This window comes from Ovis aries, chromosome 22 (assembly GCF_016772045.2).
Source record: "Ovis aries strain OAR_USU_Benz2616 breed Rambouillet chromosome 22, ARS-UI_Ramb_v3.0, whole genome shotgun sequence".
In the NCBI taxonomy this organism is placed as follows: Eukaryota; Metazoa; Chordata; class Mammalia; order Artiodactyla; family Bovidae; genus Ovis; species Ovis aries.
The window spans coordinates 21,958,939-21,986,716 of record NC_056075.1 but is presented as its reverse complement, the minus strand read 5'-3'; the positions used below and the strand labels follow the sequence as shown (position 1 = coordinate 21,986,716).

The following is a 27,778-nucleotide window of genomic DNA, read 5'->3' as shown; positions in this document are numbered from 1 at the left end:
ACCCTATGCATATACTTTTGTGTGAATTAAGAGGCAAACATTTGCTTCTACTAATAAGGACATCTGGTTATTTTTGTAACTCAAGGACATCTGCATTCCGCAGATCTTTCTGATTTCTCAAAATGGGATTGAGAACTATAGAACCCTTACGATGTATGCCAAAATCCCTCTCTCTGCAAAAGTTATTTGTCATTCCTGTTCCTGAGTTTTTTTTCCTGCTAAATGACTTTCATCACCTTGGATGTCTTCCCTGCTTTAGTATATTCTCATTTTATTACAATTCAACAATATTGTAAAAGAAATTTAGGGGTCCTTTAAAGTTGATAAACTATAATATCCCCAAAATGCCTATCCATTTTGGAGTGAAAATAAAACCATCCCAAGTAAATAAGTAAATTTGTGGAAACCACAATGGGCTAGGTTAAGATTTATGTTTAGGTGTATATTTCTATTGTGCATCGTCCCTTATTTAATCACCTTTTTCCCTTATTACTAAGAAATTATTATTCTGTGGGTTTGTTATGCTGTGGGCTTTTCCACTAATTATACTAAGTCATAATGAATTTTCAGGTCTTTAAAATTACAAATATCATTTCCACTCATTGACTTATATAGATTTTTGGTTTCCAACGGTGAATAACATGGTTCAGCATAGGTCCTGAAGGGTATGCCTTAAAGAATAGAAACTTACCAATAAGAAATCAAACATCACATTTTGCTTTATAGCCTTTGCTTTCCTTTTAAAATGCCAAGTAGACAAACTATACTCCTTATTCGGATACTTGAGTTTAAGCTCTAACTTTTGTTTTAACTGTAAATTCTGCTTTTCATTTTCTGCTCATCTCCATTACAGGAATATATACACACATACATATATTAATATATAATGAGGAAAATATGTTTTTAAACAGAAAAAAACTAATATAATCCACAACGACTACCTTCTTACAGGTCTTAAGCCATACACCAAGGCAGTATTGGCCTAAAGGATTTAAAATTTAAGTGAGAAGGCTTCTATTTCTGAAGGGTCAAAGGTTATAAATATCAATTCATGTCCTCAGTTTTTTGTTAATATTACCAAACAACAAAATAAAAAGCTGATTAACCTGGAGTGAGTACATGAGAAATTTGGGAAGAGAGCAAATTTTACTACCCCAGGGACAAACACACACATATATTGTTGAGTTGTTAGTGTTGTTGTTTTAAACAATGCTCTTTGGTGTCTAACAAAATTTTAAAGGTTTTTCTTTCTCTCTAATAGAAGACTATTCCTATAACAATGGAAATGTTCTCCACTTAAAGGATATGGTTATATGTTATTCTAACAAAATTATTTTCTCTTAAGCCTACGGAATGTTAGAGAATGGAAATAAAAATAAGTCAGAAACATTCACCTAAATGTTCCAGAATTATTCTGTTTTGGATCAGCATCTAAATTTTAAAAATCAGATAATCACTTAAGCATGATTTTTTTAAACTGAAGAGTAGTTGACTTACAATGTTGTTAGTTTCACAGTATAGCAAAGTTCTTCAGATACAGTTATAGATATATAAATACACACAACACATAAATGTATATATATATTCTCAGATTATTTTCCATATAGTTTATTATAAGGTATTAGATATAGTTCCCTGTGCTATATACAGTAGATCCTTGTCATTTATCTATGTTATATATAGTAGTGTGTATCTGTTGATCCTGAACTCCCAATTTATCACCACCACCCTTTCCCTTTTGGTAACCATGAATTTCTTTCTATATCAGTAAGTCTACTTCTGTTTCACAAATAAGCTCATTTGTATCATTTTCTTTTTTTTTAGATTTCACATATAAGCATGATTATTTAATTGAATAAATAATGATTAACCAATTCAGACCAGGCTAATTTAATCAACAGTCTCTTAAATCTATTATTAGTATTGTCAATGGTATTCTGTCGAGCTATGGAATGAAAAAATCACCAGAACTTCGGAGTTTTGTAATGAATAATTGGTTTGACAAATACTAAACGTTAGTTTTAATACTGCAGCACTTGTTCTTGTAGTACAGAACCAGTACTATTCTGTAAACCATCATATTCTGTATACTGAATACCATCATAACCAACTTTGGTATTAAAGTTTGCTTGCCACAATTGCCCTTTGTGGAAACCAATGTAACTCGTGCTCCTGCAGACAAGGAAGGAACAACAGACTTCAAAACCAGCTGCTGATCACTGACTACAATACAAAGAATATTCTGGGCAGTGATTGGTAAAGAAAGCACAGCTATTTCTAAATGCCGGTAGCTCCCAGAATCTCTTTTCCTTTTGAGTGGAATAGTCTGCAAGCACTGACTGGTGGGTCATTCGACCCATGGGGGCCTGGAAAGGTTTCAGGAATAACAGAGGTCATGTAATTGCCAAAAGAGCATTAGCTACTCAATCATAATGGATAATTAAATGACCTACATGATTCCTGAAATAGCTGTTCTATATTTGGTCTATTACTTGCGTCCCTTAAGATAAGCTATTCGTCTGGTCTGCCTTGACCTGCAAAAGTCCAACCTGCGCCTGAAAACTAGCTGCATGCTTCTGTTGCTCAGTAAATCCCACCCCCCACCGCCAAGTAGTCATGCCCCAGACTATGCTTTCAAGAGGACATATACACACACAAAAATCAATCTTGCATCCTTCTCCCTATTGTGCTTTCTGGAATACAAACGACTAAAGCAAAGAAAAAAATTAGTAAATTCCTGGCTTAGATCTTCAGGGGACAGAAAGAGGATACACAAGAACTACAAAGAAAAGCCATGATAAAATTTTTTTTAAGTTTTGCTCAATATGCCTCCAAAGAATTTTACATTGATTACAAAGCTAGTCAGAAATTTTTTGTGGGCAGCAACTCATTAAAACTCCAATTGCCTAAACTGCGTTTTTGATGTGTGGGCTATCAGAATTCTTCTTGGCCTAGATTTTAGTCCATATAGAAAGCAAACTGCTTCTTAACAGATAAAACATACCTGGAACCAACTGTTTTATAATAGCAGTAGCAAAGGGAACAAGAATCTATATGCTTCACATTTTCATCTCTTTAAATACTTGATCAGCAATATAACCAAGTAGAACCTAACTGCGTGAATGGCAAAAGTGTACTGGAGAATAAGCTTCTTTAGGAGGAAAAGGTCTGCCTGTGGCCCTAGAGGTAGCGGCACATTACGCAAACACTGAAGAAAGAGACAAGAGACAAGTGACCAAAGACAACTCCACAATAATGGCAAGGGACAAGGGATGTAAGGGACAAAAGAGTTCACATTTAGAATACCTTGGAGGCTACTAGGATTTTTCCGTTTCCATGGGAAATTGTGTAGCTTCAGGCTACTGACTACCCTGGTCTCCTACTAGTACATGAATGGCTTATTAAACCTAGAACATATCTGTTTTAGTTAACTTCTGGGCAGGGGGGTTAGAGTAGGAGAAGAGAACAAAACGTACTTAAATGCTGAATTTTTTCTCCAGGCTGAATGCCTTTCATCCAATAAGACATTCAAAGCAGTGACCCAGCAAATGGATTGAAAAAGCAATCTTCCGTCCCAGTGCCACATTATCATTCCTATTCAGTATTCTCCATGAGATATCTCAATCAGCTGTGTGTAAGTGACAACGCAGCCCATTGCTGGGTTAATTAAACATTTGACTTTAACACCCACCCCGTCATTAAGCAAATAAAAACAGATAATTCAAACTGCACTTCATCCTCAGGGTACACAACACACATGTCAAAATTAAGAGAGTCCAAGGCCTCTGGGGAATTCTGTTGGGGCTATAATCAGTTTAAATCTTATCTGGTTTATCAATTATTCTATTGATTAAACCAAAGCGGTTATACACAACTCCTCTGCCACATGGGATTGATGTCAGCAGAGCAAGAAAATAACTGCAGGAGGTTCCAAACTGATTTAAAAAGAGACCAATGGACAGACCAATAATAGTCGATTATTATATACCAGTGATCCATATACTGAAGAGTTGATTCTTAGTTTCAGGCGGGTGAAGTGAACTGTTTCCAATCACTATATCCTCCTGCTATATACCTCACCAATGGCTTGAGTAAATTTATGTCTTGGAAGATCAACATATTTTCTTCTGATTTAAACAGAAACTAGCATGGTCAGTGATTGAAATATTTTATAGATACAGACCCTGAACTGTAACAGAGAGAGTCTCAAACAGGGAAACCCAAATTTTTTTTCCTAAAAAAAAATCTTACCTGTCTGCACACCACTGGGAACATGCAGGGATGAAAGGGGGCATACTTGAGAATTGATTCTCCTAAAAATATGTAATCGCACAGTTACTACAGTGTATTAAAACATCAAATTCTTGAAAAAGAGAATCTAAGAAATCTGAGATCTTACCATAGATTCAGACTCATGACTCCTTTTATTAATTCCAAGGGCAAACATCATCAAAACCATTAATAACAATGAAAATATAGTGGTCCATCTTCAAACAAAATGTTGACATTCAAGCTCTAACATGAAATTCCTATTGAATTTTTTAAAAACAATTCTGATACTCTCCTGCTCAATTCATTGTATAGAAGCCTTCAAATGTCCAGAACCCTTATCACCTCTAGGCCATGTTCTATTATAATATATATAAGAAAACCACTAATAAACCATACTAACAAAAATGGGGGGATGGTGGGTAAAACTACTCCACACATAGCTGTGCTCTTCAGAAACAGAATTTGTTCACTGCTAATCTTGGCACCACATGTGCAACCAACCATAATTTAACTTACCTCCTTCAGATTTTTTGTTTTCAGGCAGACTAAGTAAGAAACCTGCATTAGCATGCTGTATTCTACGCTCACCACTAGAAATACTGAGGGTGCTATTTGTAATTGTATTCTTTTTAAGAGGTTTGTTCTCTGCAGCTGTTTTCTGCTTGCAGTGTATTTTGTGTAATCAGCACATCATCATAAATACATTGGCTGTTCCCCTGAGGGTAGCTGTCAGTGTTTAATTTACAGAACAACCTGGCCAATGTGAATTTTAACACTACAGCACTAGGCAAGGAGTTACCACACTCTGTGAAAAACAGGCTTCTATGAATTTTTATATCAAGACCTGGTCCCAGGACAATTTAAGTTCTAGAAATAGACTGTTTAAAGAAGCACTTTATACCTTGTATGCAATAGACTCTTTCCCACTTAACGGCCTTAGAAGAAGCCCTGAAGTAACCAAACCGCTCGTGGGCACTACAAATTCTAGAGACAACAGGATTGAACATCTATGATCTACCAGCAGGAGGCACTGTTATAAATGTTACCCATCTCTTTTTAAAGCTACATGTAAAGCTATCAAAAACATCACTGCTCCCTTGGAAGGTGTGTAAAGGCAGAAGAGAAAATCATTTAAGATGTCTATTTTTGCTGACATGAACTATATCTGATATGAAAATAGGTATACTGCTTCCTTAGAGCTGCTACTAAGCCAGACCTTATCTAGCTCAACGAATGAGAAAAACACATGAAACGAATGATTATTCGTAGCAGTGCATGCCATTAAGTCGCTTCGATTGCATGACTCTTTGCGATCCTATGGACTATAGTCAAGTTCCTCTGCCCATGGGATTCCCTAGGCAAGAATTCTGGAGTGGGATGCCATGCCCTCCTCCATGGGATCTTCCTGACTCAGAGATCAAATCCAGTCTTTTGCATCGGCAGGTGGGTTCTTTACCACTAGTGCCACCTGGGAAGCAGCAGTAGTCCCCACAAATTATATGCATAGTGCCTGGTACATAAGGTCTCAATGAATGTCTAATAAATAACTATAAGCTCCTTGAGGACAGGGTCTGAATCTTAATTTATGCCCAGTAATTTGTACAGTACCCAGCACACAGAAGGTATTCAATACATGAATTAAACTGAACTAAGGCTAGTTGTGAGTGGCAATGTTATTTGTAAAGATTTAGATCTACATAATGTCGAAATATATTTTCTAAATCAGTAAAATGCCCTTAAAAGCAGATGGAGTGTCTAGCATGTATTTTAGTCATTTTAATTAATGCTATTTGTATAGCTCAGAAACCTAAGTAGCTCAATCTTACAATAAAACCAAACTAGCCTACAAAATACTGGAACAGTAAAACTTACTTTTTGTTTTAATAATGAAGACCATATATGAGATTGAAACTTATATAAGAAAGGTATCCAACAGCACTCTTTCATTGTTGAAGTGGCATTACAGGTACACATACACACTCTACAAATCAAGCAATCAAACGTGTATTTCTGTGTGAGGCAATATTGTATAAGTTAGAATGCCTAACAGAAATCAGCCCTGAATATTCACTGGAAGCTGAAACTCCAATACTTTGGCCATCTGATGCAAAGAACTGTCTCATTGGAAAAGATACTGATACTGAGAAAGATTGAGGCAGGAGAAGAAGGGAACGACAGAAGATGAGATGGTTGGATGGCATCACCGACTCAATGGACATGAATTTGAGCAAGCTCCAGGAGTTGGTGATGGACAGGAAAGCCTGGCGTGCTGCAGTCCATGGGGTTGCTAAGAGCTGGACACAACTGAGCGAATGAACTGACTGATGCCTCAAGTTACACTGAATCAAAATACAGTTCATTCTAGCAGAGGTCTCCCCAGTGTATTTGCTTTATATAGTTGTGGAGAATTATATTTTCATGATGTTTTACAAAAATTAAATTGTGACTAATGAGTTCTTTGTTTTTAGAAAAGGAAGAAAATTGCCTACTTCACTTCTGAGAATTTCAAACTTGCCCAAATTTATAATAAAGTTAAAATTTAAACAACTAACTAGAGCAGCAGAAATTTGGAGAACTTACTCTGAGACTGCTATAATTAAACTATTTCCTATAATAATTTTAAAATTTTATGTAAGCATAATTATATATAGTAAAATTTGATAACACCCTGAAATTGACTGACCTCAGTATTTTGACAACTGTAAAGAAGTTTTACTTAAGAACACAAGCCCTATTCATTACTTTCTATAATGCTTTGTGTGTGCTCAGTTGTTCAGTTGTGTCCAACTCTTTGCGACCCCATGGGCTACAGCCCACTAGGCTCCTCTGTCTGTGGAATTTTCCAGGCAAGAATATGAGAGCAGATTGCCATTTCCTTCTCCAGGGATCTTCTTGACCCAGGGATCAAACCTGCATCTCTTGTGTCTCTAGTATTGGCAGGTGGATTCTTCACTATTGTGCACTGTACCACCGAGGAAGCTCCTCTGTTATGCTAAGACATTTTAAAAAGGTAATTCTTTTTTACATTTATGTCATATGAAAAGCAAACTGAGAAAGAACATGACCCACTGACTCAGTACGTTTGGATTTGTTTCACCAATTATATTAGCTTTTAATTCAGTTGAATATTTGAGATAATATTTTGTAAAAAAAAACAAACTTTATGCCTAACAAATATATCTTAATTCTTCATAGATTAATTAATCGCATTCTTTCTTCTTAGATTGAGAACTACAAAAATACATCCTGGGACCTTCTGAACTAAACTGGATGGGGTTAGACTAAGGTCACGCTAGATCAGATGACTGCATTCTGTCTTCCCTAGAGACCATGTAGTAGTTCCATGTACTGCCATTAGATAGCAGCACAGTACACACCATCAGTCATATCTCACAGTCTCTTCAGTTAAGGTTGGAATTATTTTGGCTATACACACACACACACACACATACACACACACACAGATTCTAATTCAATTAGTGCAGTCAGCAACTCCAGAAAAAAGTAATTCAATTAGTGCATTGTGGAGCTCTACAATACCTCTAAGCAGATGTTCACCATCTTCAGGAACTGGAGCTAGGTTTAAAATACCTGTATCACTCAGATATGCCACTACGTTATGTCATTTGTCAAAGTGCTTACATATGCTTTTCTGTCTTCAAAGAGGTGAGGAAACACACTCAGGCTAAGTTCCTAGAGATTTTTCCATTATCTACACCAAAGAAGTATATTCAATTTTAGGCTGCAGTAATTAAATTACATAATCCAAATTATGTTCAAACTATATACTACACTATTACTTATTTTTGCAGTACTGTCTCTAGTTATGCATGCCACACTATTACGAGGACAGTGTCAAGGTGGAATGCATTCACAAGGAGGGACAATCAGAATGATTAGCACCCTCCCCATCAAAATACAGGGTTATGAAAATGGCAGGAATGATTATTAGCATTTTCCAAAGAAATGCTATCAGAACCGGGAATATGCAGTCTGAGAACAGCAAACATAAGCAACATGAAAGCTATCCTCAAACACAGAAATACATGAAAAAGAAAACAATTACTTTATATTATACAAAAGGTAAAATTAGACTCAGCAGGTGAACAAGAAGTTTGACTCCTTGAGAGAAAATTTTCTAAAAGAACCAACAGTGAAGAAGAAAGCAAGATGACTCAAGAAATTCAGCTTGCCAATAATGGCAGTGATCAAGCAGAGATTAGATGACTCTTTGCCAAAGAAAACTTCATAAAGGATTCCTGTATGTGACTGGATGGTCTCCTGACCACACTTTCAACACTGAAATTCTATGGTTCTATGAATATACTGATTTTTGCTTATAAGGGAAACCTGGACTTTAATAAAGATAATCATTAAGGAGGAATGGCTATACAAAAGCCCATGGGCTGTGAGGCATTTTGATAGTGACTGCTGCATAATAATACACGGAAGGAAGAAGAAATTTGTATACTTTCTCTCTGCTAAGATTTAGGAGATGCCATAGATGTACATATTTCTAGTCTTATTTCTTAGCTAAGCACTTGCACTCCTCTTGCTCTTTCAAGACTGGAAAGAATGGTTTGTTTTTACTTATCCTCAGGAAATCAGCCAATGAGAAATCAATTTCTAGAAGAATGATTTTTTAAAAAATCCTCCACCGAGTCAAGATATTGGGTCCTCATAGCTTAAATGTAAATCTATATCAATATTTATGCTTTAAAAATACAGAACAATACTGAAAACAACAGTAAGTAATTCTCAATATCCCTCCCTTTTGTCCTGCTTTCTCTGCACTGTACCTTGTGAGGACATAATTCTGGGTACAAGGGAGCAGGACATCATTTTACAAATATTATCTCCTCTCTTTTAAGCATGACCTCAAAGCAGGAAATTAAGAAATGTCAGGAATGATTGCCACCATTTTTCCAGTACATTCCACTATGAATTCATGATAGAGAATAGCTTCTGCCTTTCACATCCGCATAGGGAGAGGACTAAGCTAAATAGCTGTGCTTTAAAAGCATCAATAAGAGTTAATTCAAGTACTTTCAACACAAACTCCTATTTTTTCATATTCCACAAGAATTCCAAAAGGTCATTCTCACTTAAAACCTTACCTGTAAGGTCTATGTCCCCAAAACAAATTAAGATAAAATCACATCATGTATCTGTCAAAAGAGCTGCTTTTGTAGAATGAAAAAAAAAATTTGTTTCTGTAAAATTTTATTTTAAGATATACTGCAACTTAAATAGCAATAGGAAACTTTCTATTAATAGAAAATAATTCCAAGAAATCTATGGTTTGGCTTTTTCAACGAAAATTTTCTTTTCATGTGCCACTAACTTATTCTAATACCAATGTAATGGCTCTTCCATATTATCCATTCATGAATTCTCCACTTAAAAAAAAAAAGTATTTTCTTCTTCCCAAAAGTTTAAGGCTTCCAATAATGAACAAAAACTTTAGATAAACAGAGCAATAAATAACATAGCTGGGTTAATTTTTATTTGACTGGCAATACTGCCATATAGTGGGCTATCAGCCTAACAAGCTATGTCACTCCATTTCTTATCTTTACACTACTACCTTCCAAACTTCCTGCCTCCACAAAAACAGAACCAGGACCTAAGCTGATTCCTCCTTAGAACTGAGTATGTTCCATAAATCTACAAATTAGTCAACTAACCCAACTTTAGTCTCCTTTGTCCAAACTTCACAGCCTGCATTTATGTTCTAGTGTTAAGTTTATTTGTTGGCTCCATCAGCACCACTTCTCTTTAACATTGTCCCTTTTCATGCATTTAAGGCAACTGCTTCCAACCCTATCAATGAAAACAGACAAACGGGGGATAAAGGAATGAACTGCAAACACCTCAAACAAGAAAGGTTGCTTAAAAAACCAAGTGTCACATTCTGACAGTTCAATATTTCATAGCCAATACAAGGAATGTGCAACGACACTGCAACTTTAAATCTTTTCCTCCTATGTCAGTCTCTCTTTCTCTCATTGTAATGCCAAAGGGAACAGCAATCAGAGTGGAGATGTTCAACGTGATAGAGGTCAGGACACCATCGGATCAACGTACCAGAAACACGACCTTGTTTATTTTTTTTTCCACAGTATTATTGTTTACAGGGTGCTTTGCTCATGTACCTTGTGGTTCTTAGCTAAAAGATGAAATTACAGCCCAGGATGAAGCGCTCAGGCACACATCCAATTTGTGTTTCCATCTCAGAAAACAAAAAGCTTCTAAGGCCCTCAGGCTGCCATTCAAACTTGGAGGCTGACATTTTTAACAGCATGAACCAGAGACTGGCAGAGAATGATCTAATGCATTTCTGACTTGTCAATCAAAGATCTCACCTCTGCTGTCTTGTAAACAGTTGGGGGCCATCTAACTACATTCATAAACCTAGGGAGAGCTTACTGCCAGCTGGGGTGCTGGAGCCACATGCTCTGGCTTCTATTCACCAAAATCATGATTCAGTTTTATAATCTCACTGTAAATAGTCCGCAGGCACATTTCCAAGACTCCTGGAATAGAACCAGAGTAGGGAATACAAAAGAGATATTGGTCAAATACTGTGTTATTTTCAAGCTGTTGGAATCCTGTACCCATTTTATCCTCATTTTACCAATTCTCCCCAAAGGACTGCACTATTCTGCAACTAAAATGCTTAAAAAAAATTAATGACCTGACAATGTAAGTCTAGAGGAAATATACTAATTTATATCAGAAATTTCCCTTGTGCTTTATTACCGGTAAAGAAACAGGCTCCCTAAACACAGCTCATGCAAAGGACAGAAACTGGAATAAACAACAGCAACTATATTTTAGTAAAACTAATCATGTGCTTTCTTTCAAATATAAAATTTCTCATGTTCATATGCAAAAGCTTTGTATAAACTAGCTTTAAATACTGAAATGTATATTTGTGTATATGAAACATGAAGAGAGTAGTTATCCCTCTACTCCTGCTGTTTATGATCTCCAACGCCCACAAAAATTAGACCAAATCAGGCTAAAACATGAATTTTTTGCTAAAGGATCACAAATAAAAATAAATGTACTCTTTTTTATGCCAATTTTACTGCATGCAGAATTCCAATTTAATTCATGCCAAGCCATACATACTAGATTTGCAAGAAAGGTCTTGAGAATTTGAATGGTATATCTGAGAATGTTCAAAAGCAAGTGACAGATAACCCAGCTGGGGAAGGTACACTGCAAAATCCCATTTCTTGATGATCTACAACATCCTAGGCCCAAACAACTATTTCAAAATATAGACTTGGTTTCTAGAGGACTGGGCCAGAGAATATAGAAAAGCTGACAGCTACTGAACATCATGCTTAGGAAAAACAGAACTCATGGGTATGTGTGGCACCGCCCATGAGGAAAGCACTGCAAGTCTTAGAGGCCTACGCAGCTAAATAGTCAAGAGATTGGTCTTTTTTTCCCCCAATGAGGCCAACACAAATAAACTGGGTTTCTCTCTTCATGAAAAATGACAAAGAAAAGTTTCTTAAATGATGCCTATCTACCAAGATTCCACATCCTGACAGTCCACATAAAATGGCAAACCTAAAAATTAACACGAGGAAGGACAGCAAGACAATAAAACACTACCACATAAAAAAATCACAATGGTGAAAGAAGGTACAAATGGCCGTGCAGTCACCAAACCACCAACAATGATTCCTAAATTGCACATAAAGAATTCTTGTGGCACTTTGGCCTCTACTCAGCACAAAGATTGCAGGAACAAGAACGAAATCTTGGAATATAAAGAAAGTAATATGTACCTCTCCAGAGGATACAGGTGAACCTTAACTGCCCACAGGAAGAATTTCTCCGGTAAGGACAGTACCTCCATAAAGGCTCCCATCACCTGTAGAAGTTTTCATCAATTTGATGACATGATCCTCTACACTGAAAACCCTAAAGACACCACCAGAAAATCAGTAGAGCTAATCAATCAATATAGTAAAGTTGCAGGATATAAAATTAATATACAGAAATCCCTTGCATTCCTATACACTAACAATGAAAAAAACAGAAAGAGAAATTGAGGAAACAATCCCATTCACCATTGCAACTTCTATGCAGAGTACATCATGAGAAACGCTAGGCTGGAAGAAGCACAAGCTGGAATCAAGACTGCCAGGAGAAATATCAATAACCTCAGATATGCAGATGACACCACCCTTATGGCAGAAAGTGAAGAGGAACTAAAAAGCCTCTTGATGAAAGTGAAAGAGGAGAGTGAAAAAGTTGGCTTAAAGCTCAACATTCAGAAAACGAAGATCATGGCATCTGGTCCCATCACTTCATGGGAAATAGATGCAGAAACAGTGTCAGACTTTATTTTTTTGGGCTCCAAAATCACTGCAGATGGTGACTGCAGCCATGAAATTAAAAGACGCTTACTCCTTGGAAGGATAGCATATTCAAAAGCAGAGACATTACTTTGCTGACTAAGGTCCGTCTAGTCAAGGCTATGGTTTTTCCAGTAGTCATGTATGGATGTGAGAGTTGGACTGTGAAGAAAGCTGAGCGCCAAAGAATTGATGCTTTTGAACTGTGGTGTTGGAGAAGACTCTTGAGAGTCCCTTGGACTGCAAGGAGATCCAACCAGTCCATTCTAAAGGAAATCAGCCCTGGTTGTTCTTTGGAAGGAATGATGCTAAAGCTGAAACTCCAGTACTTTGGCCACCTCATGCGAAGAGTTGACTCATTGGAAAAGACTGATGCTGGGAGGGATTGGGGGCAGGAGGAGAAGGGGACGACAGAGGATGAGATGGCTGGATGGCATCACCAACTCGATGGACATGAGTTTGAGTGAACTCCGGGAGTTGGTGATGGACAGGGGGGCCTGGCGTGCTGCAATTCATGGGGTCGCAAAGAGTCGGACACAACTGAGCGACTGAACTGTACTGATTGCAACAAAAAGAATAAAGTACTCAGGAATAAATTTACTTAAAGAAACAAAAGACCTACATATAGAAAACTATAAAACACTGATGAAAGAAATCAAAGATGACACAAATAGATGGAGTCAGTTCAGTTCAGTTCAGTCACTCAGTCGTGTCTGACTCTTTGTGACCCCATGAATCGCAGCACTCCAGGCCTCCCTGTCCATCACCAACTCCCAGAATTCACTCAGACTCACATCCATTGAGTCTGTGATGCCATCCAGCCGTCTCATCCTCTGTCATCCCCTTCTCCTCCTGCCCCCAATCCCTCCCAGCATCAGAGTCTTTTCCAATGAGTCAACTCTCCCCATGAGGTGGCCAAAGTACTGAAGCTTCAGCTTCAGCATCATTCCTTCCAAAGAAATCCCAGGGTTCACCTCCTTCAGAATGGACTGGTTGGATCTCCTTGCAGTCCAAGGGACTCTCAAGAGTTTTCTCCAACACGACAGTTCAAAAAGCATCAATTCTTTGGCGTTCAGCCTTCTTCACAGTCCAACTCTCACATCCATACATGACCACAGGAAAAACCAGCACCTTGACTAGACGGACCTTAGTCGGCAAAGTAATGTCTCTGCTTTTGAACATACTATCTAGGTTGGTCATAACTTTTCTTCCAAGCAGTAAGCATCTTTTAATTTCATGGCTGCAGTCACCATCTGCAGTGATTTCGAAGCCCAAAAAAATAAAGTCTGACACTGTTTCTACTGTTTCCCCATCTAGATGGAGAAATTTATCATTTTCATGGATTGGACGAATCAATGAGTATACTACCCAAAGCAATCTATAAATTAATGCAATCCCTTTCAAGCTGCCAACGTTAATTTTCAGAGAACTAGAACAAATAATTTCACAATTTGTATGGAAACACAAAAAACCTCAAATAGCCAAAGCAATCTTGAGAAAGAAGAATGGGCCAGCCTATGTCTGACGCAGGATGCAGCATGCTTGGGGCTGGTGCATGGGGATGACCCAGAGAGATGTTATGGGGAGGGAGGTGCGAGGGGGGTTCATGTTTGGGAATGCATGTAAGAATTAAAGATTTTAAAATTAAAAAAAAAATAAAATAAAATAAAATAAAATGAAAAAAAAAAAGAGAAAGAAGAATGGAACTGGAGGAATCAACCTGCCTGACTTCAGACTACACTACAAAGCAACAGTCATTAAGACAGTATGGTACTGGCACAAATACAGAAATATAGATCCATGGAACAAAACAGAGAGCCCAGAGATAAAATCCATACACTACGGACACCTTATCTTTGACAAAGGAGGCAAAAATATACAATGGAGAAAAGACAATCTCTTTAACAAGTGGTGCTAGGAAAATGGTCAACCACCTGTAAAAGAATGAAATGAACACTTTCTAACACCAGACACAAAAATAAACTCAAAATGGATTAAAGAGCTAAATGTAAGACCAAAAACTATAAAACTCTTAGAGGAAGACATAGGCAGAACATTCTCTGACATAAATCACAGCAAGATCCTCTATGACCCACCTCCCAGAATAATGGAAATAAAAACAAAAATAAACAAATGGGACCTAATTAAACTTAAAAGCTTTTGGACAATGAAGGAAACTATAAGCAAGGTGAAAAGGCAGCCTTCAGAACAGGAGAAAATAATCAAATGAAACAACTGACAAAGAATTAATCTCCAACATATACAAGCAGCTCATGCAGCTCAATATCAGAAAAATAAACAACCCAATCAAAAAGTGGGCCAAAGAACTAAATGGACGTTTCTCCAAAGAAGACATACAGATGGCTAACAAATACATGAAAAGATGCTCAACATCACTTATTATCAGAGAAATGCAAATCAAAACCACAATGAGGTACCAACTCAAACCAGTCAGAATGGCTGCCATTAAAAAGTCTACAAACAATAAATGCTAGAGAGGGTGTGGAGAAAAGGGAACCCTCTTACACTGTTGGTAGAAACGAAAACTAGTACAGCTACTATGGAGAACAATATGGAGATTCCTCAAAAAACTGGAAATAGAACTGCTATATGACCTTGCAATCCCACTGCTGGGCACACAGACCAAGGAAACAGAACTGAAAGAGACACGTGTACCCCAATGTTCACTGCAGCACTGTTTACAACAGCTAAGACATGGAAGCAACCTAGATGTCCATCGGTAAATGAATGGATGAGGGAGCTGTAATACATATATATGGTGGAATATTACTCAGCTCTATGAAAAAAAGAACGTATCTGAATCAGTTCTAATGAGGTGGATAAAACAGGAGACTAGTATACAAAGTGAATTAAGTCAGAAAGAAAACCACCAATACAGTATATTAACGCATATATATGGAATTTAGAAAGACGGTAATGATGACCCTATTATGTAAGATAGCAAAAGAGACACAGATGTAAAGAACAGACTTTTGGACTATGTGGGAAAAGGCAAGGGTGGGATGATTTGAAAGAACAGCATTGAAACATATACATTACCATATATAACACAGATGACCAGCGTAAGTTTGATGCATGAAGCATGTCACTCAAAGCTGGTACTCTGGGACAACCCAGAGGGATGGGGTGGGGAGGGAGGTCATAGTGGGGTTCAGGATGGGGGGACACGTGTACACCCATGGCTAATTCATGTAAGTATAAGGCAAAAACCACCACAATATTGTGAAGTAATTAGACTCCAATTAAAATAAATTAATTTTTAAAAATTAAAAATAAAGAGCAAAAAAACCCCACCTAATATTCAGGTGAACTAGGTCACTAATCTTGATACACCCTAGTTTCCACTTTAGGAAAAAGCAAATATAAATATCTACCTCAAACACTGTTAGAAGGCAGGAAAGAAAAATATTTCTTAGTAGGGTATTCTACATATATCTTTCACTTTGGTACAGATTTAAGTGACATATACTACTTACAATGAGTGAATTAAGGTTCAACTTAAAAAAAAGTGATAATTTTTTTTTTCCACTAAAGGACAGAGGAGACTGGTAGGCTATAGTTCATGGGGTTGCAAAGAGTCAGACACAACTGAACAACTTCACTTTCAATAGAAATATTTGAAGGTACAGAAAACTCCACAAATCCCATTTGCTATAAATCCATGTGCCCAGAGACTACGTATAAAGCATTTTGACGTTTATCCTTGGACAATTCCTTGTATACTTACTTTTGAAAAATAAACCTCTAGGAAATTAAAACAAAAAAAAGTTTTCATCAACTTGATTTTTCCAGTCTGTGCTACTTTTATATTGGGGTGACCCCAAACTTCCTTGGGTACCTATATTCTCCCTTGTGCCATGGGGTCATGCTGAAGTCAGGGCAATGTGTAAAATCCAACATTATTCAACATAAAAGCAATAAGCCCTCTTGCTGCTGCTGCTGCTGCTGCTGCTGCTGCTGCTAAGTCGCTTCAGTCGTGTCCGACTCTGTGCGACCCCATAGACGGCAGCCCACCAGGCTCCCCCGTCCCTGGGATTCTCCAGGCAAGAACTGGAGTGGGTTGCCATTTCCTTCTCCAATGCATGAAAGTGAAAAGTGAAATGAAGTCGCTCAGTTGTGTCCGACTCTTCGCGACCCCATGGACTGCAGCCTACCAGGCTCCTCCATCCATAGATTTTCCAGGCAAGAATACTGGAGTGGGGTGCCATTGCCCTCTCCAATAAGCCCTCTTGGTGGAGTGAAAAATTTAATTTTTCAGATCCATCAGGAAAAAAAATTTTTTTAAAGGAAATCTGATCATCTCACAATAAGATGATCTTGATTAGATCCCTGGAGTAGGAAATGGCAACCCACTCCAGTATTCTTGCCTGGACAATTCTACAGACAGAGGAGCCTGACAGGCTACAGTCCATGGGGGTCTCAAACAGTTGGACAGGACTGAGTAACTGAGCATGCACACATGCAAATACTAGACAACGCTGCGCATCAGCCTGTAAATGAACATTACCTACATCACAAACATGTCAAAATACTTAGCAATGAAAGAATCCATTATTCTTGAAACAGAATATTAAAACAAAACTTGAAGCAGAATATCAAAAACAATCAAGTAAGCATCTTGAAAGACAAATCAGTCCTAATGGTGTCATTCTTCCCAAGACAGACTTTCTAGCATAAAGTAAAATACACCAAATTTAGGTCATCTATAACTTTTCTAAATAAATATATAAATTGAAAGAGCAGAAGCTGAACAAACAATTTCAAGGTCAGCTAAAATGTTTTAAAATTCATAATTATACTTTCTTTTAAATAATGAGCTTTAATAATACATAGTATAATAAAATATCCAACATTTTGCACATACACTTTAATTTTGTTCCTAATCAAGACTAAAGGCTCACTTTCAGTATTATCTCTAATGATTTCTATCCTTTCGGTAAACCACTGTTAATCACTACTATCATTTTAATTTTCCCTGTATCTATTCTGGTATAGAATAAGGGTAAAATGCAATAACATAGTCAAATAATTGTACAAACACACACTGCTGTGAAGATAAAGATGTTGACATCACTGAAACTGAACTCAGCTGGCTGGCAGTGCCAGTAGCCTGAAATGTGCATTTGTCTATCAACAAGAGTCCAAATTCAGTATACAAAATCTATTTCAGAAGGGATCCTCATAGTGAGAGTCATAGAAAAGTCAAATGTATAAAATCTGAGGACTGCCCATAAATCAGACTCAACAGGTTTTCCTTTATTCTGTGTAAATATGTAGTCTTTGGGATGACTGTTTAATCACCATAACTGCTTTCTGAATATAGAACACTCATGTGTATGTATGTGCAGGTACTCCGATCAATTCAAGGCTTTCTCTTTTCCCATCCTATCAATGTTATTTAATCTTTTACATTTCAAGTGCCAAGCACTTGATACTGTGCTTGACACTGGAAATGTAAAAATGAACAAAACATAGTTGTACTCTCAAGAAACTGAAAAATTACAATAGTGTATCAGTGTTTATGACAGAGGTATCTATTGCATGTCCTTGGTACATATGCTCTGAGTAGGTTAAGGGAGTGGGGAAGGGTAAAAAGACCAGTAAGGGCCTTTATTCTAGAGGTGAAACAACGTAAGCAGAACTGTGGAATTTAGGAATTAGCCAGGTTAGATAAAAGTGGGAGGCAAGGGGAAAGGGATGATAGGTGTTTTCAGCAGTAGCATTCTCCAGGTAGAGAACAGGATATGCCAAGACACAGAGCATGACACAGTACTGCTGGAGAACTATGAATCTGAAATGGCTAAAAATTATACGGGGTAAAGAGGGATAAAAATCAACATAACCAGGTGACAAACATACAACTTAATAAAGCACAGAACAGAGCTGAAAATCAGAAAGTAATAGTATCAGTAAGATAGTAATACCTGGGAAGACATTTAAAATAGATCCTTTCTTTTTCTATTTCTCTGTATTTTTTGTAATTATTAAATTTTTACTTTTATAATTTTATAATAAAGTGGTAATAATAAATATACTTTAAAACAAAATTATATTTGTCTGGGCATGTCTATGTGTGTGTGTATGCAAGCATGAATGGATAAGTCATTCCAGACTGAAGGAACTAGCATGTTGATTTATGATTATCTTAAAGCAGGAGTATGAGTAATACTTTTTTGTTTACGTATTTACCAAATAATTTATATATTCTACTACAATTAGTTTTATTAGCAGACAAAAACGTAGGGTTCCCCCCACCAAACAAAAACATTTTTGATTTGTCACTATATGCAAATTCCTTATGTAAAGGGTATAGCTAGGATAAACATAGGTCAAATGTCAACATATGCATTGAAAACAAAATTTTATTGTAGTTTATTTAGAATGTTGTATTAATTTCTTCTGTACAGCAAAGTGACTCAGTTATGCATATATATATTTTTTCATATTATTTTTCATTATGATTTATCACAAGATACTGAATATATATAGTTACTTGTGCTATACAGAGAACCTTCTTATTTATTCACCCATATCTGTAGTTTGCCTCTGCTAATCTCAAACTCCCATTCTTCCCTCCCCTACCTACACTTCCTGGCAACCACAAGCCTGTTCTCTATACCTATGAATATGTTTTGCTTCACAGATACGTTGATTTGTATTATATTTTAATTTTACATATATTTTAATTTTACACCTACGATATAAGTGATATCATATCGTATTTCCCTTTCTGTTTCTGACTTACTTTGCTTAGTATGATAATCTATAGGTCCATCCATGTTGTTGTATATGGCATTATTTCATTCTTTGTGATGGCTGAGTAACATTCCAGTGTATATATAAATATAAATATATATATATATATATATATAAATATATCTTCTTACACACCACATCTTCTTACAATTCATCTGTCAATGGACATTTAGGTTATTTCCATGCTTGGCAATTATAAACAGTGCTGCTATGAACAAAGGGGTACATGTATCTTTCTGAATTATAGTTTTGTCTGGGTATATGCCTAAGAGTGGGATGGCTAGATCACATGACAATTCTATTTTTGGTTTTTTGAGGACCCCCATACTGTTTTCCATAGTGGCTATACCAATTTACAATCCCACCAACAGTGTAAGAGCATTCCCTCTTTGGTATTTGTTATTTGTAGATTTTTTAATGGTGGTCATTAAATGTGAAGTGGCACCTCATTTTAGTTTGATTTGCACTTCTCTAATAATTAGCAATGTTTTCAGCTTTTCACCATTGAGTATTATACTGGCTGTGGATTTGTCATAAATGGCTTTTATTATGTTGAGACATGTTCTCTCTCTACCAATTTTCACTAGAGTTTTTATCTGAATGGATGTGATTTATCAAAGGCAAATTTTTCTGTGTCTATTAAGATGATCATGTGGTTTCTATCCTTTCTTTTGTTGATGTGGTGTATCCACTGATTGATCAGTGTATGTTGAACCATCCTTATGACCCTGGGATGAATCCAACTTGGTTGTGGTTTTATGCATTGTTGGATTTGGCTTCCTAATATTCTGTTGAGAATTTTTGTGTCTATGGTCATCAAAAATACTGGCCTGTAATTTTCTTTTTTGATACTCTGTGTGGTTTTGGTATCAGGGTGATGATACCATAGAATGTCTTTGGGAGTGTTCAAAAGGAACTGAACTTTTTATTAAACAGAAATTGTACATTACTGAGATGATTTATATATAATGGGGGGCATCAGTTATGATTTGATAAGTGAACATTTTTGACATGGGGTAATTTTCCTATGGTAATGTTTTGTAAAAAAAATTGTGTGCTCATTTACATTCAGTGTGTGTGATAATCCATATTCCTCTAAAACCTCAAATGTAAAATAAATCTTCCATATGTATATATACCTATACTCTGAATAATGCTTAACTTCCCTAGCATTCTTCCATGTTAACATTTCACATAATAGATGGTAAGATTTAGTAGACTTCAAGTATTTTTCTTTTTAACTTTACTAAAGAATAATTGATAATTGATGTTGTGTTAATTTCTGCTATGCAGCAAAGTGACTCAGTTATGCATGCATATATATATATATATACATATATATATATTCTTTTCCATTATGGCTTCTCACAGGATGTTGAATATAGTTCCCTGACATCTAAGTATTCCTAAACAGTAAAACACATTACATTATCTCTCCTGAAGTCAACTCTCAACAATTTCAACCTTTGACAATGGACACTAGATTAACATTAAAATATTACATGGTTCAAGCTCAAAAATTCCTTAAAATTACTAGCTATACGTAACACCAAAACAGTCTAAGGTCATATAAATCTACCTAAATTATTATTGTCAGAATTTCTCTTCTTCTTTAATGTCTAAAGAAAATAAAGGATCCAAATTACTCAGCTATTTTTAAACATTTGCTATTGCTCAGTCTCATTTAATAGTACAGATTAGAAGACTACCAGGTGCTGAAGACAAACAAATAATTCCACAAAATACACCCACTGTTAATCAACAAAAATCCTCTTAATTACCTATAGACTTTCCAGGACAAAGCAAAATGACGAAAATGAAAATATGTTCAAACTATAAACAAGTCCTCAAAGAATCTACTGTATTTAAACAATATTTAGAGCATCTTCTTTGTACTAATTTGAAATGTGTGGATTGGAAAAGTCAATAATCAAACCATCCCAATGTTGCCATTTCCATCTGAATTACTGAGGATAATCCAACAAATTAGGCAATAGCTCTTCCTTTTATATTGTCAAAGAATTTTGATTTTGAAGGTGCTTCAAATTTGCTAAAGGAATGCAATAATTTCAAAGAAAAAAATGTCATGAAGCTATTACTAAGTCACCTCCTCAAAGATGTTTGGAAACATGATTAGAAATGAGTATTCCTACTGGGCAACCACTTTGAAGAATTACTTGAAATATATCTCTTAAAGTTAAAAATACTCTACGACCCAAGCAATTCCACTCTTAGGTACTAAGCCAAGAGAAATAAATACCCATGTCCACAAAAAGATGCACAAACTGTATACCATAGCTTTAGCCATAGTAGACAAAAATGGGAATAATCCAAATGTCTACCAACAGATGAATGGAAAAACTGTGGTATATTAGCACAATGGAATTTATTAAGCAATAAAGAAAGAATAAGTTACAGATAAACATAACAAAATGGATAAATCTCAAAAACATTATGCTGATCAAAACAGAACAGATATAAAAAATGTATACTATATGACTACATTTATATGAGGCTCAAGTACAGGCAAAACTAATCTTTGGTGGCAAATCAGAACAGTAATTGCATATGGGATATGGATAATAACTGGAAGGGGGTACAAAGGAATTTTTTCAGATTATTGAAAAATGAAGTTACACAAGTATAGGTGGCTCAGATGGTAAACAATCTGCCTGCAATGCAGGAGGCCTGGGTTCGATCCCTGGATCAGGAAGATCCCCTGGAGACAGGAATGGCTAATCCAAGGACTGAGGAGCCTGGCAGGCTACAGTCCATGGGGTCACAAAGAATCAGACACAACTGAGCAACTAACACTTTCACTTCATGGGTACTAACTGGAAGAGGGTACAAAGGAACTTTCTCAGATTATAGAAGTGCTCTATATTTTGAAAGTGAGGTTACATAAATGTTTATAGTTTTCAAATTCATCTAAGAGCACACAAGATGTGCACACTTTATTGCATGTAATTTTTACATAAATAAAAATCTAAATAAGCAAATAAGGTAAAACCCAAACCAGAAAAATGCAAATGTACTAAGACTGTAATAGTTCTAGTAGTGAAAACAGGAAAGACTAAAGTCTATATCTGCCAATTAGTCAATCAGCAATATGGAGCACCTGTGTATAATGAACCTGACAGAAAAAAACCACTGAATTAACAGAATGCCAGCAGATAACCCCATTTTTTTCCATTTTTACTACATAAAACTTAATGATTTCTCTGAAGATAAGAAAAGAAAAATAAACATTCATACTTATAGCAATACTGGGGAAAGCAAAGTTTCTCATCAATACCAGAACCCAGAGTAGGCTTTGCTATGATACAGAATTTGGTTAAGGCATAAAAACAAAGTAAGATTTCATTTCACAGTGTAATGTTATATAGCAAGGTGAAACAGTATTTGCTGAAAGTTTCCAAACCTAGTCCTTTGGGCATGTTTCTGATAATACAGAACCTATTAATCTGCCAGACCCTGTTCTAAGTGAAACAAGAAGGAAGGGGGCGCAGGACACAGCCTTTAAAAGAATGACAGATATTAGGACGTGACAAAAACTGATTAGAACTAACTAGATCCAAGATGCTGGAAGATCTGGTTCCCTCCAGATTCTGTTCTATATGTCCCTTTTTTTGGCTAATTTTAACCTGTATCTCTTTCTTGTAATAAACCTTGAATATAATAGCTTTCAGTGAGTTCTGTTGAGTCCTTTCTAGTGAATTATCAAATCTGAGGAGAGGAGCAGAGAGGGAGGTGTCCTTACAACTGGTATCTGAAGTGACAGCAGTCTTATCGGGACTGTTCTCTCAGACTGCACTCTGATGAAACTCACTGCAACTCCAAAAAGGTTAAAAAAAAAAAAAAAGGTCAGAATATGAGTTTCTTGAGCGCTGAAACTTCATCAATATGATATATAGTAAAAAAAAAAAAAAGATATTTGAAATAAATTGATACTCAGGATATTAATATTTTCTAACATTAACAGCAATAATGTTAATGATGATGAAGATGAGGATAATAAAAACAGCAACTATTTACTGCATGCCCTAACTATAGTCTCCATTTATAGATGAATTTAGAGTGAAATAACTTAAGATCATACCACTAGCGACAAACAGTAGATAAGTCCTGATTTAACTAATTTTAAAGCCTGCACAGCATCATATTGTATCTCATAAGACAAAGGAAGTTTAATATATTATATTTTGCAAAGAACGAACAAATATCCAGTAACATTATCACTAAAATAGTATCATTAAAGGTAAGTAACTGCTGGCACCCATCAGGAATGTAGACTACGTAAGTTCTCCAACCTTTAACTAAGACTCAGTCATAAGCATTTTGATACTTACAACTTGTCTTCGAAATCAGTAATAGAATATGAGCTACATAAGTTAAAAACAAATTTAAATCACTAATTTGTTACATATTACTAAGTAAATGTTAGTTGCTCAATTGTGTCTGACTAATTGCAAGCCCATGGACTGTAGCCCACTAGGCTCCTCTGTCCATGGAATTCTTCAGGCAAGAATACTGGAGTGGGTTACCATTCCCTTCTCCAGGGGATCATCTCAACCCAGGAATCGAACCAGGATCTCCTGCATTGCAGGCAGATTCTTTACCATCTGAGCCACCAGGGAAGCCCAAATGCTAGATACAAATTCCAAATACCTAAGGTAGATAAATGACATTTCTACCAAGAAAATCACCATGTATCATACCCTAATCTGTAAAGAATGGGCATCGAGCTCTATCTTACATATTTCTCTACAAGTTTTCCTCTTTCCTTCTATAGTTTTCTCTCACATCCTGGAACTGTCCTAGTGGCCTCAAAGAAAGGCCAAAGGGAACTAGGATCTGATGATCCAAGCAAGACCAGCTGGACTGTCTCAAGCTGAATACTATACTCAAAGGTCATGAAAGCCTTTCCACCTTGAAACTAGACCTAGTAATCAGGATATAAACAAACATAGCTCTTATATATGTAAAATACACACATATAGATACATAAACATATACATATACCCACACATAAATAATTGTATAGTAGCCAGGAGACACTCTGAATTGAGCACTTTATGTTTTTAGGAATCGTAAGAAAAACATAAGAAAGTGCCCAGGCAACTGGTTGCAGTTAATTGATTGATTATATTAATTGGTTTTATGCAGGTCCAGAGCAAACATTACATATTGAATGTTATTTATTGAGATTACTTTAAAACTCACTATCATACTTCTACTAAACATGAAAACCAACAAATCAACTTGTGCTCTGTCAATTTTGGCAAACCAATCATAACAAAAATGTCTCAAGAGTGGATTAGTCTGGATCTACATTAAAAATTAAAGGAGAACTGAGTGATGTGAAATACAGGCAGTATGAAGGAGAAAAGCAAACTTAAGTAAAGGATGGGAAAGGAGAGACACACTAATGAATTAACACACATATACTAATGCCCACAAATAACCCACAGAGACAGAGAAAGTACCTGGAAAGCTGTGAGTGCGCCAGTCCCTGGGTTATACAGGCATCTCAGCGAAGGCATGCTGTCCGCCAGGCTGGAGCAGCCCAGCCACAGAGACCTGGGCATAGAGCACTGCAGAGAGAGGACAACTATGAGATGGGACAGCATGAGACAGGATGGCACAGATTACAGGAATTCTCAAAGCTTGGCTAAATATAATATTCCAGTTGCAGCTTGCCTTTATGATAGAAACATCTTCAAGAAACATACTATTCACTAGTTCTAACCCCAGATGGAAACTCAAAAGGAACACTAGTGCCCAAAAAAGGAAGAAAAAAAAAGTTATAGGTCAAAAAGCAAAATATTTAATTCAAAAATTTATTCCTGTTCTTTGTGTATGAAACTAAAGGAAATCTACTTTTTAATTCAATTAATCAATTCTTTTCTCTACGCACCACAACTCATCTCCCATAAACTCATCACAAAAGTGAAATACTGTGCAGACTAAGCAGAAAAAAGAAATCACTCATAGTACCACTTCAGCACTAGAAAGGGTAAATTAGAAAACAAAATATCACAGGAAAGTTAAAAGGATTTTAAGAAGGTGGGAAGAAGGAAAAGAATAAGTATTATACCCCTACAGTTTGACAGCAACTAACGCCACACAATTTGCATACGTTTTATATATCTTGTTAGTCTGCTATTCATTAACCAAAATGCATAAGTTACCATAGCAGCTGCCTCTTTATCTTTCCAGATGGATTTAGGGGGATGTGGGGGATGGAGGGAGGAGGCAAGAAACAATCCAAACAGAAGGGAAAACAACAACAAAGCAAGGAGAGACAAGAACAGAAAAAGAGGACCCCAAAAAGCTGCTGGTCCTAAAACCTTGTAAATAAATAAACAAATAATGTGTAAGTGTAAATATACATACAGTATATTCAAAACAAACAAAAAAAAAGGTAGAAATTATGAGTTCTAGTATTACTAATGAAACAGTATTAGTGGTACTGCTTCTGTTCCTTATAAACACTGTATCTTTTAGAAGAATTTTTACAATCTTTAGATTTCCCTAAATGTATCCCAGGCTGAATCTTTGTCCATCAACTTGGGTGCTATTACAGTCTAGTAATACTAAAAAACTAAATACCTGATCATAGCACATATAAAAACAGAAAAACATTTTAAAGTACAACAGTCAGTGCACATAGTACTAAACTTTAAATTATAAGCTTTGAACTATTTATTATCATCATGGGACTTCTTTCTTCTTAAAACACTTTAGCTGAGGAAATATTAAGCAAACAAAATATGGTATTCATTGTTCACTATTTATAACTGATACAAGGATGATATACTGGAAAGGACTTCAAAAACTGGTTTAGACTTCAGCTTTCAGATCATTATTTTCTTATTTTTTAGTTCAGGTGATTGATGCCCAGGAGAAATTAAGTATCCATGATCACAGAATTTAAAAAGTAGAGAAGTAAGAACTAGAATCCTGGCCTACTGCTTTTCAGTTCAGAACTCTTCTTGCCTCTATCCACCCTAGATCATGAAGCGGAGGCATCAGACTTCAAAAACAGGTATCTACTAAAGGCATCACTGGATAACTTAACAACCAAAACAGCTAAACTGCTTTGAACTACTACAACAATTACCTTTTTGTTTCCAATGTTTCTTCACCTCAAACTATAATCCACTTTACAAACAGCAGCTAAACAGAATTGTCTTCACTTTGTGATCGTGTCACTCTCGTCAATAATTCACAAGGCTCCCTAGAAATTCAAGCACTCTATTAATCTGACCTTTTCCCACTGCCTACATCAACTCACCCTCTCTGTCCTTCCAGCTGGCCCTGGAACTCTAATGAATTACCTTGATATTTTGTTCAAATATACATCTTACCCCCATACTTTTGAACTTGTAATTTCCTTCTTCCTTTCACCCTGACCATGCATGTGCATGCCTGCATCTACCATTTACTTATTTGTCTCCTAAGAATTTGGGGGCTTTCCAGGTGGCACTAGTGGTAAAGAATCCACCTGCCAATGCAGGAGATGCAAGAGACTCAGTTTGATCCCTGGGTCGGGAAGATCCCCTTTAGTAGGAAATGGTAACTTGCTCCAGTAATCTTGCCTGGAAATTTCTGTAGACAGAAGAGCCTGGCAGGCTACAGTCCATGGGGCTGCAGGGTCAGGCATGACTGAGCAGGAGCTCCTAAGAATTATTTAATTTCAGTCTCATCCAGTGGTTCTCACTAGCAGATATTCTCATTTTGTGAGAAGGCAGCAGGGAGAAGAGAACAAGGAAGAGCAGGATAAACAAAAAAGTTTCTTTCCCCTTGAGAACCACTGTTTTACTCAAAATATGACTCTATACTGGAAGCACCAAATTCTTAGCCAAAGTAATTTTTGTTAAGAAGATGACGTTAAAAGTTTCTAAATCTAATGTTTTGGTCATTTATCTGACAAGTACTTGTTGAGTATCTTCCTTGTGCTGGGCACTGTCCTAGGCATTAGGGACAGAACAATGAACAAAAGAAACAAAAATACTTTATATTCTGGTGATAAGTCTCTCAAGCATAAATTCTTTTATATTTAAAATCTTTAATGGAAAAGAAATTCATTGGTAGTGACTTTCTCTCACTGTTAATGAGATAATCTATATTATTAATCAAGTGGTTAAAAGTTCTGTGTATCCTGGGTAGAACAGTGTTCACGCTGAAGGGACTGAATTTGAGAAAAGAGAAATAAAGCGAGAATTTTTAACAGGCAAAATGAAAACAGTGAAAGAAAATGTAGTAGCCACTGAAAAATAGCCTGTCACTTTTCTGACTTCCCTTCAGAAGAGGTAGATGGCTCATATACTACTGGCAATAACTAA

General features: G+C 36.3%; 1 protein-coding gene across 9 annotated transcripts in view; it reads right to left on the bottom strand.

Moving 5' to 3' along the window:
* The window catches only part of BTRC (beta-transducin repeat containing E3 ubiquitin protein ligase), a 182,670-nt gene that overhangs the window by 96,035 nt on the left and 58,857 nt on the right, over nucleotides 1-27,778 (bottom strand). For 3 of the 9 annotated variants that reach the window (XM_060405138.1, XM_004020119.6, XM_004020121.6), the window contains exon 2: nucleotides 24,917-25,024. The exons of 2 other annotated variants lie outside the window; for them this stretch is intronic. In XM_060405138.1, the coding sequence (XP_060261121.1) occupies nucleotides 24,917-25,018 (102 nt within the window). In that variant the 5' untranslated portion in view covers nucleotides 25,019-25,024. Of the gene's footprint in view, nucleotides 1-4,251; nucleotides 4,314-24,916; nucleotides 25,025-27,778 lie in introns of all 9 variants that reach the window. 4 more of the 9 variants (XM_042238873.2, XM_042238875.2, XM_042238874.2 and 1 more) reach the window with 2 other exon arrangements.